Source organism: Tribolium madens, unplaced genomic scaffold (assembly GCF_015345945.1).
Source record: "Tribolium madens isolate multiple individuals breed KSU strain unplaced genomic scaffold, Tmad_KSU_1.1 Scaffold_7;HRSCAF=85;Tcas5.2_LG10, whole genome shotgun sequence".
Taxonomy (NCBI): domain Eukaryota; kingdom Metazoa; phylum Arthropoda; class Insecta; order Coleoptera; family Tenebrionidae; genus Tribolium; species Tribolium madens.
Window position 1 is genome coordinate 9,282,904 of NW_025401050.1, and position 16,223 is coordinate 9,299,126.

The following is a 16,223-nucleotide window of genomic DNA, read 5'->3' on the forward strand; positions in this document are numbered from 1 at the left end:
AGTTTTTACTATCCCAGAAAAGCAAAAGTTGAAAATCATTACTATCCTCACTCTCTAGAACACCTCTTTCTAATTCAATCAAAATCATAAACAAATTCATAAATTTTCTTTTTCAAATAAAAAAAAAACAAATTGTTTACGTGTGCCGTTTATTTTTTCATTTTTGTACTTTAGCGTCAATAATTTTTTATGGTAGAATCGTCAAATTTTTTGTGGTAGTTTTTTAAAATGTATTGTATTTGTCATAAATCGGCCCGCGACTATTGTTGACAGTTAAAGACTGCTACAACTATCTAAAATTTTCTTTAGTTATAAGGGTTTTGGATTTTATGTGTTTTTAACAAACCGCAAATTAGACTAAAATGTTTGATAAATAAAGAAGTATTTTACTCGAGGTCTTACAATTTTTTTAATTAAAATTGTTGCAGATCAATTTCGTTACGTAGTTTTGATGTTTTATGGGGCATATAAACAGCTTTAAAAAACTTTTTTGGTATTTTAATTAGTTATGTTGACTCATTTGGTATAATTTCTAAATGTTTAGTTCAATGATTGCAGATAGAAATGGTGGATGTGCCATGTTGAAAATGGTTTTTAAAATAAAAAACTAATTAAAATAATTTGTTTTTTTTATACTTACAAACTATTTTAAATTCAAGCTTGATAGAACGTAAAAAAATAAAAAAGCATGTCTGGTACTGGCGGATAATCTTTACAAAAAGTTCTAATTATAAGTTGTGATAAATTGCCAGACGGGAGTTGCAATATACCGTGCGATCAAATAAAAAATAAATTAGAGTAGGCGTCGATTGAATTCTACAGTTGGCAACACATTGGCTGGAAATCTGAGCTAGAAATTTTCCACACAAACTCAAAGTGCAAATGACCATCCACCGTTTCCCTCTTGTACAGCAATAAAAAATGTCTGCTCTAAAGTGAACATTATTTCACTCAAAAGGAATAAAACGCAAACTAGTCAAAGTTTCCGCTGACATTTGATGTCAAAAATCAGGATTGCCATCTGAAGGACTTTAATCACCGCCTACTCTAATTTATTATTTTTTTGATCGCACGGTATTTCAGAATTAAAGCAAATTATGCTTAAACGTAGTTAAACATGTAACTTTAAATTATTTAATTACTTTCAACAGTACTTAGTGAAAAACATTTATTTAAATTTTTGTGACAAAAAATTGGTATATTTACATAATGTACTGGAAACGCAATTACTTTTTATCTGCCTCGACGATTCGGTTTTTTAGCAATCAGATTTAAACTGAACAATTTTATAAATTTTTGATTTTTACATTTTGACAATTTATAAAAGACAGTAAAATGGTTTGGAAGATATAATTATAAATTGAGAGAAAGTAATGATGACAGTGGACAGTGATTTTGGAATGAATTTTGAAGATTTAGATTTTTTTTCGATTTTTTTAAATTTTGTTAATTATTGTACAGTTACGGAATTAAAATTTCGAGAAGTATTTTTCTGTTACTTCAAAAAGTTCACTGTAAACTACCTTTTACTGTCATCATGACATTAATGACTGACATTTGACAATCAAACTTTTCAGCCAGTGACGCTATTTTTTAAGTCAAAATGACTAAACATGACAAGAGTAAAAAATGAGGATATTAATGGTAAAGGTTGTTTTAGAGTTTACATTATGAAAATGACAATACCGTCCGAAATTTTAATTCTGCAACTGTACATATTAAAGCAGATTTCAACTGTGATTGGTTATTTTATGTTGATAGGGCAGATCAAATGTTATGTGAGTGACAAAATTATGAGATAATCTCATTGAAACAGAAAATAAAATAAAAATGTTCGAACAAGTCAATTTTCTTTTTAAAAATATGCAATTTTACACTTTTTGGTTTTTAAGAAGTGACGTCATTGGAGCCAATTTGATAAATCTTTTAATTGTCGAAATAAAAACACTAAAATATTGAATATTACATAAGATTTTCGAAAAAAAATCATTTAAAAAGTGAAATAATATCAACACAAAACAAACATACAATTTTAAACAAAGTTGAGAATTTTGTATTTTTTAAAAAGAAAATTGACCTGTCCGAGCATTTTTGTCCAAATAAAATAATTTCAGTTTTAATAAATAAAATTATTCCATAATTTTGCAATTTTGCTGTTCTCTGTATATTATTTACTTCATTTGCATTTATTTTATGCTCATTTGTTATTTTATTTGTTGTAATTATTCAAATTTAATTATTAGTTGCTACTACATATAACAAATGGATGTTACAATTTGTCATTATTATTTATAATATAAAAATTTAATTTATAATATATCTACAAAAATTGCACTCGTACATTATTTTTCCTCATGTTTATTTTATTTTTTTATAAAACGTAAACTTTACAAAAATGAAAAACAAGTAAGGGGTAATTTAAACATACCTATACTACCTAGGAGTACATAAAACAGTCTTATTACCCTTCTATACATAGTTTTCTCTAAATTTACAAAAAAAAATACGGACACAAATACTTACTTCTTGTCCTGTGTATTTAAAAATGTCTATACTCTACCAAAAAAATTCATTCAATATTCGTTGATTACTTTTCTCTGACTTATTTAAAAAATCTCAAATAGAAAAAAAATTGTGGCAGCATTTGCGTGAGAATACACTTATTTACATAAGTCCTACTACTACAACAATGGTTACAACAAATATTTAAATGCCTTGTACAGGGTGCTGCATTTTGGATGTCCGAATAGGGAATCTCCGAAACTAAGAGGTTTAGCCAAAAACGAGTAAGTCATTCTGGGGCTCATTTTTTGAGAAAATAATATTACTTCAAACCGCATCTCGCTATCGTCTTTTGTTTTCGACTTATAGACAAAAATTGACATTTTAGCGAAATCTAAAAAAATCATATCTTCGTTATTATAGAAGATACGGATTTGAAATAAAGACACTTTTTTACGTAGAATTTAATAATGTAGTTAACAATTTTTTTCAGTTGTTTGTTTAGCCGTGATAAAATAAACTTGTATTTTTTTAAATGGTAATCAGAGATGGCTGTCATTTTTAAAAAGCTTGTTTTTTTCTTATCTAAAAAATATATATTTGTAACAAATTATTATAATACATTTTTAGCAAAAAAATATCTTTGATTTTTGTTCGCAGTGGGCCATGAAAAAATGTTGCATCTTCAACTAAAAGGATTTAAACTATATTATATTCAACCAGTGTCACTAATGAAAGAGTTTTCTAAGTATTAAGTGATGAAAAAGATGCAAAATAAATCGTAAATTAACTTATTGGCGACTAATAACATTTCTTTGTTTTTAAACAAGCTAACATTACCATTGCAACTTCTAGTGATACATAGAGTGTTGTAAAAAAAGCCACTTTAATTCTTCAAGAAAATATATTTTATATGACACAAAAATGACGATATGACTATTCAAATACCCAAATTCCGTCTATGTGAAACGTTATGCTACCTCCATTAGATCATCAAAAAAATGTTTTTTCTAATTGTGTTGACTGTTGACACATTTGTTTTTTCTATGTTTGGATTTTTTAAAAATATGTAATAATTTTGTTCTGAGGCGCTCTCATATTTGTTCAATGCTTCTACCGTATCGTATTTTTTAAATTTTTATAATTTTATCTATTTTTTCATCTATTTTACAGTTCACAAAACTCTTACTGATTATTATTTACACATTTGGAGTGAAATAGTTTTTCCATGGCCAACTATTATTAGTATCACACAAAATATGAATTTCACTTTTTAAGTATAGTTATAAAAAATATTTTGTTACAAACATATATTTTTAAGATCAGAAAAAAATAAGCTTTTCAAAATTGCCATAGCCGCCTATGATTTCCATTTAAAAAAATACAAGTTTATCTTATTACGGCTAAACTAATAACTGAAAAAAATTGTTAACTACATTATTAAATTCCTCGTAAAAAAGTGCCTATATAATGTCTTTTTTTCAAATCCGTATCTTCTATAATAACGAAGATATAATTTTTTTTAGATTTCGCCAAAATGTCAATTTTTGTCTGTAAGTCGAAAACAAAAGACGGTCGCGGGATGTGGTTTTAACCAATATTATTTTCTCAAAAAATGAACCCCAGAATGTATTACTCGTTTTTGGCTAAACCTCTTAGTTTCGGAGATTCCCTATTCGGACATCCAAAATGCAGCACCCTGTACACTACCACCGCAACAGTGGACCAAATTTATTCTATTATTCTCAAACCCTTGTTTGTGAAACACTAACAGTTTGCAAGTTTGTGTAAAAAAACGATTTTTGACTTTGCATTTCCAGTGCTGCGTCCCCGAATCCACTGCTTTACGCGAATTCGTCTCTCACCCCCCTGTCGGTTCCGTCAGACTCCACTGCACCATGATACGTCACGACGACGACAACAATCTATCTTCAGGGACTTGCTACACTCTATATTTGGAATATTTGGGAGGTTTAGTACCACTACTCAAAGGCAAAAGAACCAGTAAAATCCGCCCGGAATTCGTTATTTTCGATCCCCAAGTCGAAGGTACCCAACCCCCATCTCCCATCATTCCCTGCATTCTAGGTGATTTCTTCCAGATATCCATTTGCAATGGTCCCCCCCGGAATCGAAAAGTTCCGGGTCTTCAAGCCACTCGACCAGCGTTGGGGGTCTCTTAACCGACTCTTCGGACAGCGACCGTGAAGAAGGCTGCACCAGCTCCCCCCGTATGCAAAGACGAAGAAAACGAAGAAATAAATCTCACACTCGTGTCCCCACCGAACGACAGTCGGGCCAAAGTTCCGGGGACGCCGAACCGGAGGATTTAGCCTATGTGGACACGCTTCCGGAGCACGTGCGTCTAGTGGAGGTCACGTCGAATATCTGGGGTACCAAGTTCAAGATTCACGGGTTGGCAACATTGGTTCCTGCGAATTTGGGTCAAGTGACTTATAAGACATCTTTGTTGCATTTGCAACCGCGACAGATGACGCTAGTGATGACCGAACTTCGCGATGATTTTCCGGTGATTCCCGATCCGAATTTCAACCCGAATTTGTTTTCCGAAGACGAGGAGGAGTTGCAAATTGACGGGAAGAAGATTCCGAGAGGGGTTATTGATAATAGCCCTCCGATAGCCCCCATGTCGCCACGTGGCAACCGTTTGGCTAATTTGCCCTCATTGGCGAAAGCCGAATCCTACGAAGATGAGTTCCATGAGTTGCATGATATCAGTTTTTGTGATACTATCCGTCCACAGACGTCAACTAATCGTCCGAGTAATAGCACCCAAAGTACCAGTTTCGTGGGGCAATTTAACCGAAATGGTACCGGTAATGGTACCCAAAGACATGCTATTTCACCCCTTTGTTGCGAAGGATCAGTACCAGCGCTCCAATCACCGAAAAACGCAGTAGCCCCCAGTGATATTATTTTCGACAGACCCCCAGCCCAGACACTAATCACTTATTCAAATAGTGACTACGGTAACAATGTCCAAAAAGTCAAAAACAATTTCATCGAGCATCACCAGAAGGCTGTCATCGTAAAGAATGAGAAAAAGAAAGACTTGAGTTTTATAGATGAGGAGGCCCTCCCGGGGCCCTCCACCTCAATCCGCCCCTCCAACACTCTATGTTTGGCCGACTCGATGGTTCGTAGTTGCAGTGTGGGCTATTTAGACATGGTGGACGCTCAATTAGTTCCTAGCGACGTTGCCCTTTTAATGCTGCGTAAAGACGCACCAAAAAGACTAGTTTTGGTCAATCGCAAACAAAAAACGAAACGTCAAAGTCGCCAACATCGTGAAAACCGAAATAACAAATCCCCCAAGTTGAAAAATTGTGGCAAATCGAAAAGTCTCGATTCGAGTGATCTGTTCCCCAACACCGAACCTGTCATCCCATCCAAAGCCAATTTTATTGAAGAAGTTATACCGGAAGTTAGTAACAAGTCGAGTAGTTCGTCACCGGATACTGTCGATGAGAATTCGAATAAGAAAGAGACGAAATTGGGCTTTTTTGCGTCGAGGTCACCGTTGATGAGGAGGAAAAAGACAGAGGAGAAGACAAGAGGTCGGCCGAAACAGAAAACTGTAAATCAACAGATTGATAATCAGAGGAATGGAATGCCGTTGCATACGCAAGCTTTGGCCAATTTGGAAAAGTTGATTACGAGGTTGAGGGAAGATGATAAGGCGACGCCACCGCCGTCGCCGAGGTTACCGAGGAGCTCGCCGGCGTCGCCAGCCCCAAGCAAAAAAGGTAAGTGGCATTTTTGTCCAAATAAATAAATTGAAATTGAAACAATTACTTATTACTTATTAAATTTCAAAAAATCTTACGAAAGCTATTAAAAGTATATTTTTTCGAAAAAAATACGTTTCCTAGATGTATACTCGTTTTCATATGCGCATCGAAGTAGTCGTTGAAAGGGATCATTTTAAGGTGGCAACCATGTAAAAATTCAAACAATCCTAACGTCAATCTTTTCTAAAAATATTTTTTTTAAATAAATGTGTACCCCACGTAGCAAAAAATTAAAAATAATAATTCACATTAGAGTATTAGCAGAACAAGAATAACAAGTAGCAATTTTAATTAAAATTGAGAGGTTTTAATTGTAAAGAGAGCGAAAATGAGAGAAATAAATTAAAGGGAAATATACACAAGCTTAGGCTCTGTTATTACTTATTTTCTTTTTTACGTATTGTAACCGGTTTTTGACCAGTTAAATTTGTTCCAAAACTTTTTTCGTGAGTATATAGGATGCGCCAGAACTCGCGCCCCAGAGAAAATTTTCAAGTAACGTACGATACCACGAACATGAAAAAAATCTGTCAAAAAATTTTGACATTTCACATTTTTTTATATCTATTTAATGATACTAAATGATCTTGTATATGTTTTTTTACAATTATTTAGTAAAAGAACAAAAATTTTGCCAATAAAAGCCACAAATAACATTGAACAGAGTTACAATTTAGGATACAGCTTCCTTGTTTCCTCTTTTATTAATAGCCTATAGCAAAAAAACTTGGAAAATTATTTTTCCAACAGAAATAAATAGAGTGAAAATGCAAAATTTAAACTCTCAAAACAAAATTTTTTAGATAAATTTTTTTTAACACTTTTTCCATGTTCCTGCTATCTTACCTTATATGGCGAGTTCTGGCCCAGCCCTGTATAAACACATTAATAAATTGTGTTAAAAATTAAAAGGTCCAACAGTTTTTTTAATAACAGTGGAAAAAATTATAATTTAAAAATCTATATTAACTTTTTAAATATACTTTGGTTGGCGTTAGAACCACAAAAATTGAATAAACTCACAAAAACCAAGTCAGGTTTTTTACTTTAGTTCAGATTTTTTATTAGAAAAGCAATTCTTGCCTAAGTTTTTTGTAAATTATTTGATTACATGTTAGTTGTTATATTTAATTTAGGTTCTATTAATTCAATTTGCTTTGAACTGTTTTAACATGGATTTTTTATTTAAATATTTAATTATTAAATAAATTAAAACAATTTTAATACGTCGGGTTTTACAGTTTTTTAAGAAGAAATTTAAATTACAACAATTACAAATTTTATTGTAATGTTGAACAATTTTTATTATTTGACACTGTTTTTTACTTACTTACTGCACTGTTTTTATAATCTTATTATTGGATCAACAAAATAATTTTTCTAATTTTTCGTGTTCAAGTTCTAAAAACATATTCATATACTGTCTAAAGAAAACATTAAAAGATTTTGGAAAATAATTTTTTAGGTCAAATTAAAGACGATTGTAACAAAAGACGATAAAAAATTGTTTATCTACGAGTGAAAAGGTCAAGTTTACTAGTGATGGACTTTTTTCACAAAGTTCGATTTACGAAGTGTCAAGTCTCAAGTATGTTTAAAAGTTTTGTTGAATTAACAATGTATGCTGCAAATAAGTATTTCATGCACACCACCTGAAAAAAGAAAAATCGCTTCAAACACCGCTGAAAATCACCATTACCAACTTTTAGAAAGTCAATTGTACTATTATATTTCAACACCCGAATCGGTGTTGAAATGGCTCATTAAAGCATCGGTTTTGGTATCGAAATAAGCTTTCTTTCAGACGCAAAATAGAAAAATTCCTTTAGAGGTCCGGTATTAGTTTATTTGTTTGGTTTTATTAAATGGAAAAAAACAGATATTAATAACATTGATATTAAAATTAGAACACTGAATGTGTTTAGGAAACACCACCCAGAATCATCCATTGAAAAATTTTCTTTATAAAGAGAAAATGGGGGTGTGATTTTTTGAACTTAATTTACATATTTTTTTTACATAACGGACAAATTCTCTCACTTAGGAAATATTTCTTGGATCAGAGTAATAATAATATTTTGATTAAAGCTACTCTTATTTGTTTGAGTAATGAAATGATTATTGACGAATAGTAATTATAGAAAATTTGAAAGAAAAGGCTTTACATGGTAGATGTTTCAAAGAACTAAACAACAGCACTTTTGGTTAACAAAAACGAATATTTTTGCAGAAACTGCAATCCAAGATGAAATAATTAATACAGAAAATTTTAAAAATATAATTATAATCAAAAGCAGTTATAAGGATCTTTATAGATTATGTAGAGTAAAAACAGTACGGTGTATAAAAATAACACAAGAGATATATTTTGAACAAAAATTAGTTAATAAATAAATCCGAATCTGCCAAAAAAAAAAATCAAAAAACTTTTTCCAAAAGCAAAATTTTTGATAACACTAATAGATTCAGCACGAAAATAATATTCCAGATGCAATTTATGTCCACCGGTTAATTAAAAAAAGGTCTTTTACCCGTCGTCTTCTTTAGGAAGGATCTGCCAATAGGCTAAACATTAATCCTATTTCTAAAATTGAAAAACATTATTTTTTTAATTCCAAATACACACAAGCATAAAAATTTATCAAAAAAATATACGAATTACATGTTAGTGTTAGTTTCAGAAAATACAGTCGAAGTTTTTTTTTAGAATTATAAACATATTAACTAGTATTTTATACAACATGAGTAAAACGAAATGAAAAAAGAACTGGTTTTAAAAATTATTATTTCATTTTCGAAGAAACAGAAATTGTACCTTATTTAAAAAAAGATACAGATAATACAGAAGTACAATGCATGCAAATCAATGGCATATCAATAAAACACCTTCATGTGGGTAATTTATAAAAGTTATTAAATTATTAATCTTAATGAATGTCTGTCTTTTCATAAATTTTTTAGCAAATAATTTTTTCAATCATTTCAGGTAAAAGGCCTCAATCGGCCTCCCCAATTCGGAAAAACCTCCTTTCTTCGCCACTGTTGGGCCGAAGAAATAAGAAAAATCGCCACCAGGAGAGCTCCGATGACGAGGTCACAGCGTCGGGAGACGAAGTTTTCAATGGGACGAACTACCGCGATTTGGAAACGTTTCAAAAAGCACAATTAAGACAAAAAGTGAGTTTGTTTATTATTTTTGAAAAATTATTAAAACTGTTTTAGTTAAAGCGAGGCAAAATCGAGCCTAACGGAAGCAACCATTGCAACAACCATTCTATACCTCAAAGGAGAGAATTCGTAATGCACAACAAGGCGCCAATGTGGAACGAAAACAGTCAGGTGTACCAACTGGATTTCGGTGGAAGAGTGACCCAGGAATCGGCGAAAAATTTCCAAATCGAGTTTCGGGGAAAACAAGTGGGTTGGTAATTCTCGGGGGATTACAAATTTAATGAGTTTGTTTCAAGGTTATGCAGTTTGGGCGTATTGACGGAAACGCCTACACACTAGATTTCCAGTATCCATTTTCCGCTCTTCAGGCGTTCGCAGTGGCTTTAGCTAACGTTACGCAAAGACTAAAATAGGCCGAACCATATCTCACGTTTTTACAAAAAGGTGCCAATTTAGCCATGTTTTCGATCGTTAAAGCCGACCAAATACAATGAAAATTAAATTTTAACAGTACAAGCTTATAGGTAATATTCTAAGGATACTAAATAGTCTCAGAGATTTCTGCGTACCTCAATGTAAAGTCTGTTTTTTTTTCAATGGAAATGCCAAACAGTCTTAACGTTGGTACCACTAGTAATTTTAATAAAGGAAGTTGGCAGTTCCGGTTTTTTGAATTCATTTGACAACAATGTCATTAAACGTCAACACAAAAAATCCTCTAAGAAAATTTAGAGACGAAACACCAAAAAAGGAACAAATTTTTAGCAAGAAATTGACAAGAATACAAAATAAACATGAATGAGAAAGAACCTCAGAATGCAATTAAATTAGTGTCTTCTGCTTAGTTTTTGAGAAACGAGTTGAAAAAGTAACAATTTTGAAACTAAAGCTGAAGAAGAATTTATAAAATGCATCAACTTTGAGCTCATTTCAATAAATTACACAAAATTTTTTGCCAATCATCATAATACCTACTTGTATTCTTTGCTAAATAACTTTTTTCTGTATAAAACTTCTAGGGACAAAAACAAATGGTTGTGTTGTCTCCATGCTAGCAATTTTTTCACCAAAATGTTGACTTGGTAATTTCCATTTGAAGAAAAAACAGACTTTAGGTGTTTTTTGACTTTTCGTAGAAAAATCTTTTTTGGCCGTCCGATTACAGAAAAAAACAAAAATTACAACCGGTGGCTGAGGCACACTATTTTTATATTAGTCAGAACTAATATTTGACTAAAATATTCTAAATGCAMAAGTCGAAGTTTGAGAAACTTGATTTTTGATAAATTTATACAAGTTTGACAAAATCGGACACGTTTGTCTRTTTTTGTTCGGCTTGTAAAACATGCTAATGCTTTAATTTCTTGTTATCTGTTATGTGTGACATAAACAATTTTTTGTACGTACATTTCTTGAAAATTACCTCTATTCAAGTTRGTGTTGTATCCAGTTTGGACAAACAAAAATGAAACATTGTTCGTAAGATACCTATTTGTATGTGCGTATATAAATAAAAGTGCTTTTTTATGGAAACAAGAACTATTTTATCCATTCTCTCCCAAAAAACAAAAAACATTTTTAAATGGCCAACGTTTTGCACATTTTAAGTAAAAATTACTAGAATTTAAAATAGTGTTTTTCTATTTTGCGTTTTTAACACGACTCGTTTGGGTGCATTAACAGTTTAGAGTATTTTTTGTTTTTAATGTTGGTGACAACGCCGTTGGAAGTAAATATAAATACTTATCAATTTTCCGAATTCTTGTTGACAAACATGAAAAAATCGGGACAATTATTTCTACAACATTTTCAAGTGTAATTCAAAAAGCGTAAGAGATATTTCAGAAAACTTTAGTTGTAATTTAGATTAGTCTATTGTATTTCAGAAAGTATTAATTGTAATTCAGAACCGTAAACTGAATTTCAGAAACCATCAGATGTAATTCAGATTAATTAATTTAACTTCAGAAAGCGTAAATTAAAATTCAGATTAGTCAATTGTATTTCAGAAAGTGTCAGTTATAATTCAGAGTTTTCCATTTCTGATTGAGAATTCGTCAATTGTAATTCATTTAAAAATTACATTACCAAAATTTCCTTGAAAATAAAATATCTTATTTATTTCGCAAAATGGCAAGTTTATGTAATTCTTTAATTCTGAAAATAAAATAACTCGTGTTTACGTGTATAAACTTCATTTTGAGATAACAGTAAACTTACTCACCTGAATTACAATTGATATTTTCTGGATTACATGAAATTGAATTTATTTACTGTTCCGAATTACAATTATTACTTTATGAAATACAATTGACTAATCTGAATTCCAATTTAAGCTTTCTGAAAGTAAATTGACTAATCTAAATTACATGTGATGGTGAATTACACTGAAAAAGGTATGAGAAATCTCAGTTTGAGTTGAATTTTCCAAATTGGCTTCATGAATAACACTGCTAGGTGTCACCAACTGACGCAAAATTCCCTAAATTAAAAATCTATTTCTTTTCAACACGCAAAATAATAAAAATAGTATAAAACACTTGTTACACAAGACCATTCAATAAATCGCTTCTATTTTTAATATTGAAATAAGAAAATAACAAAACAAAATCTGTCAAATATATTGTACTGAATGCAGAAGTGTAAAACTGGTTGCCAGTTATAAATAACAATCAGTGTAGTTATAAATTTGTATTATTGATTAATAATGTTTTTAATTTAATTAAGTAGCAAACATGATTAACAAAAACTGCCATTTTTTGTGCAAAATAAGTTAAAACTTGTAAACATTTGAATTTCCCGCCATTGAAAGCCCCCACCCTGCGTACGTTGACATGTCAAGCATCTGACATTTTCTTACGTCGAGTGACAGTGCTTTTACAATAAATTAAATTTGAACTTGTTAAAAAACCGTTTATTGTTATTGTAAATACAAACAATGGCTTCAGGTAAGTTTTTAGAATTTTTTTCACACCTTTGCACCCTTCTAAAACCGCTCGAAGCGCAAATCCCGTGCAGACCGCGTGTACCATCGACCTTATTGTAAAATGAAATTTTCCGAATTCCAGGCAAAAAGGGGAAAAAGAATAAAGGGAAAACGCTGGCGTTGAGCGACTTCCTCCAGGAAACGCCCGGACCCGTGGCTACCATGCCCATAAGGAAATCCACGATGAATTGGGCCGACGAAGTGGAGGATAATCATGGTAGAGTGTACTTAACCTATAAGTCGTGCATGTGGAAGCGATTTTAGCGATCGATCTGTATGGCTAAAACGCACTTTGTATTCCTGTGAGGCCCCACACCGCGCGAATATAAAATTCTATAAATAATCCATTTCTAGAGTATTTCATAATAAGTGGGAACGGTATTGAGTGTTGCATTTGATTTTTTAGCCTCGAGGTTTGATCCAGATAATTGACCTTTGACTTTTTTTTAGATGTGTATGACCCACGGTCTGCCAAAGCAAGTGTTGTCCTACCCACGGCGCCGAAAGCGTCAAGGGACTTTGATGACATTATCGACAAAGTTCCACAGGACCCCCCATATATTGCATATTTGACGAATTTGCCATATGATGTCGATGAGGATGAAATTGCCGCGTTTTTCAAGAACTTGAAGGTAAGATTTAAAGAGATGTACTTACAAAAAATTGTTTATGTCACACATAACAGATAACAAGAAATTAAAGCTATTTTATTTTCAAAGGAATTTTAGTAATGTAATTTTTAAATGAAAATAACGAATTCTGAATTACAATTGACGAATTCTCAATCAGAAATGCAAACTCTGAATTATAACTAACACTTTCTGAAATACAATTGACTAATCTGAAGTTAAATTAATTAATATGAATTACATCTGATGGTTTCTGAAATTCAGTTTACGGTTCTGAATTACAATTAATACTTTCTGAAATACAATTGACTAATTTAAATTACAACTAAAGTTTTCTGAAATATCTCTTACGCTTTTTGAATTACACTTGAAAAAGGTGTAGAAATAATTGTCCCGATTTTTTCATGTTTGTCAACAAGAATTCGGAAAATTGATAAGTATTTATATTTACTTCCAACGGCGTTGTCACCAACATTAAAAACATAAAATACTCTAAACTGTTAACGCACCCAAACGAGTCGCAAAATAGAAAAACACTATTTTAAATTCTAGTAATTTTTACTTAAAATGTGCAAAACGTTGGCCATTTAAAAATGTTTTTTGTTTTTTTTTGGGAGAGAATGGATAAAATAGTTCTTGTTTCCATAAAAAAGCACTTTTATTTATATACGCACATACAAATAGGTATCTTACGAACAATGTTTCATTTTTGTTTGTCCAAACTGGATACAACACYAACTTGAATAGAGGTAATTTTCAAGAAATGTACGTACAAAAAATTGTTTATGTCACACATAACAGATAACAAGAAATTAAAGCATTAGCATGTTTTACAAGCCGAACAAAAAYAGACAAACGTGTCCGATTTTGTCAAACTTGTATAAATTTATCAAAAATCAAGTTTCTCAAACTTCGACTTKTGCATTTAGAATATTTTAGTCAAATATTAGTTCTGACTAATATAAAAATAGTGTGCCTCAGCCACCGGTTGTAATTTTTGTTTTTTTCTGTAATCGGACGGCCAAAAAAGATTTTTCTACGAAAAGTCAAAAAACACCTAAAGTCTGTTTTTTCTTCAAATGGAAATTACCAAGTCAACATTTTGGTGAAAAAATTGCTAGCATGGAGACAACATAACCATTTGTTTTTGTCCCTAGAAGTTTTATTAAAAAAATATGGTTATGTTTTCAAATTGAGATGTCAAAATTTTGACTCATCGCAAGTAAGTACAATGTTGTGGACAAAAATGAGGTTTTTGCTACAAAAACTTTAATAAAAAAGGATGTATATACAGAAAAAAGTTATTTAGCAAAAGATACAACATTAAGACTGTTTGGCATTTCCATTTAAAAAAAACAGACTTTAGGTAAACTGGAAATTATTGTCGTCCTTGAAATGGGTTTTATTTCTGTCAAGTTGGTGTTACTATTGGTGTACAAGCCCTGCAAGGAATTTCTTTTCTTAGCTCTGTGTCCATAAATAAAAGTTTTTTTTTTCAAAATAAATGTAATTAAATATTTATTGATTTTAATAGCGTACAAAGTGTGAAGAATTTATTTTTTAGAAAATAGTAGTCTTATTCCATGTTTACGAACCAATCAAAATCACACTTAAAATTAAAAATTTATAGTTTAAAAGGATTGGAAGATTGAAAGAAGTCTTTAGACAAAATGGAATGAGATTAAGTTCTGGTTTGACTAGTAATGAAGTGCATAGTTTAATTGTTTACAATTAATATGTATTTAATTACATATACATATTTACTTTGAAAAGTTTATCTTTTATTTATGGATTTTAAAACCTTTGTGTTATTGTTTACATATGGCTAATCGTAATCGTCACATTTGAAATATATTTTGTCAAAGTGAATAGAGAGCTCTGTGTATACTAAAATAAAAAATACATGAGATTTAAAAAACATGTTAATGACAAATGTTAAATTTGAATTTTTCTAAATACTTATGTATTTGACGCAAACCTGTGAAATAAAAAACTAGAAAAACTTCTAGGACATTTTTCGTAGGAGTAAGAAATAGGAGGTGAACCAATTGTTATGTTTTTTCTATGGGTAGATTGAAATTTTTTTAATCATTAAAATCACTAAAAATAAATACGTACACGCGTGGGTTTGATAACTTTCATAAAACTACTAGAATTTTTTTTTAATTTAGAGTTTTTATTAGATTTGGAAAGTCCAATCATTAATTTATTAATTTAAATAATAATAAAATGAGAAACTAAAAGTAAAACAAAAAATGAAATAGCGTAATTCAAATTTAAAACTACGATTTTCTGACCACTTTCAGTAAAAATTTTAAGCTTTTGTTTTGAAAACGAGCTAATTTGAATTTTGACTCAATTCAGCTTTAAAACAACGTTTTTCTGGCCTGTTTTAGCAAAATCTCTTAAATTATGTAAATTTTGGCTCAAAAACTAGCTAAATTACTCGGAATTTATACTAAAAAGGCGTAATTTAAACCCAAAACAATGATTTGGCAAAATCTTAATTTGAATCAATCGCTCTAAATTCTGATTGAAATAGCATAATTTAGTCCTAACTTTGAAATTTTTCATGTATTTTTTCTACAAAGTGGTTGTAAATGATTTTCATCTAGCCAACTGTGAATTTTCCATGTAAAATAAAAAATGCCGCTTTACGAAAATAGGGGTAGCTACTTGTTTTAACTCAACTCATTTTTCGTAGGTAAGAAATAGCAGGTGAAACAATTATGTTTTTTCTATGAGTTGATTGAAATTTTTCTAATCATTAAAATCACTAAAAATAAATACGTACACGCGTGGGTTTGATAACTTTCATAAAATTACTAGAAATTTTTTTCATTTTAACGTTTTTAAGAGATTTGGAAAGTCCAATCTATTTATTAATTTATTAATTTAAATAATAATAAAATAAGAAACTAAAAGTAAAACAAAAAATGTCAATAATTTAATAATCCTATTTATTAAGTGTTAAAAAATGCCAAAATACCATTAAGCTCAAAATCGAGCAAAATAATTCGGACTTAAATTTTGAACTAGATGCCTTCAAAAATGAATTAACTCGCTTAAAATTAGCTGAAATAGCGTAATTCAAATCTAAAACTATTTTTTTTTTTCTGGCCA

General features: G+C 30.7%; 2 protein-coding genes across 2 annotated transcripts in view; both read left to right on the forward strand.

Annotated features, from left to right (window-relative positions):
- LOC123010213 (tubby-related protein 4) overlaps window positions 1-10,180 on the forward strand; it is a 41,090-nt gene extending 30,910 nt beyond the window's left edge. Inside the window, exons 6-10 of the mRNA XM_044406917.1 lie at window positions 4,323-4,551; window positions 4,605-6,269; window positions 9,301-9,491; window positions 9,537-9,731; window positions 9,782-10,180. Coding sequence (XP_044262852.1) covers window positions 4,323-4,551; window positions 4,605-6,269; window positions 9,301-9,491; window positions 9,537-9,731; window positions 9,782-9,898 — 2,397 coding nt within the window. The 3' untranslated portion in view covers window positions 9,899-10,180. The remainder of the gene's footprint in view (window positions 1-4,322; window positions 4,552-4,604; window positions 6,270-9,300; window positions 9,492-9,536; window positions 9,732-9,781) is intronic.
- A 2,243-nt stretch (window positions 10,181-12,423) lies between these two features.
- The window catches only part of LOC123009701 (eukaryotic translation initiation factor 4B-like), an 11,084-nt gene continuing 7,284 nt past the window's right edge, over window positions 12,424-16,223 (forward strand). The window contains exons 1-3 of the mRNA XM_044406179.1: window positions 12,424-12,433; window positions 12,554-12,688; window positions 12,922-13,103. Of these exons, the coding sequence (XP_044262114.1) occupies window positions 12,424-12,433; window positions 12,554-12,688; window positions 12,922-13,103 (327 nt within the window). The remainder of the gene's footprint in view (window positions 12,434-12,553; window positions 12,689-12,921; window positions 13,104-16,223) is intronic.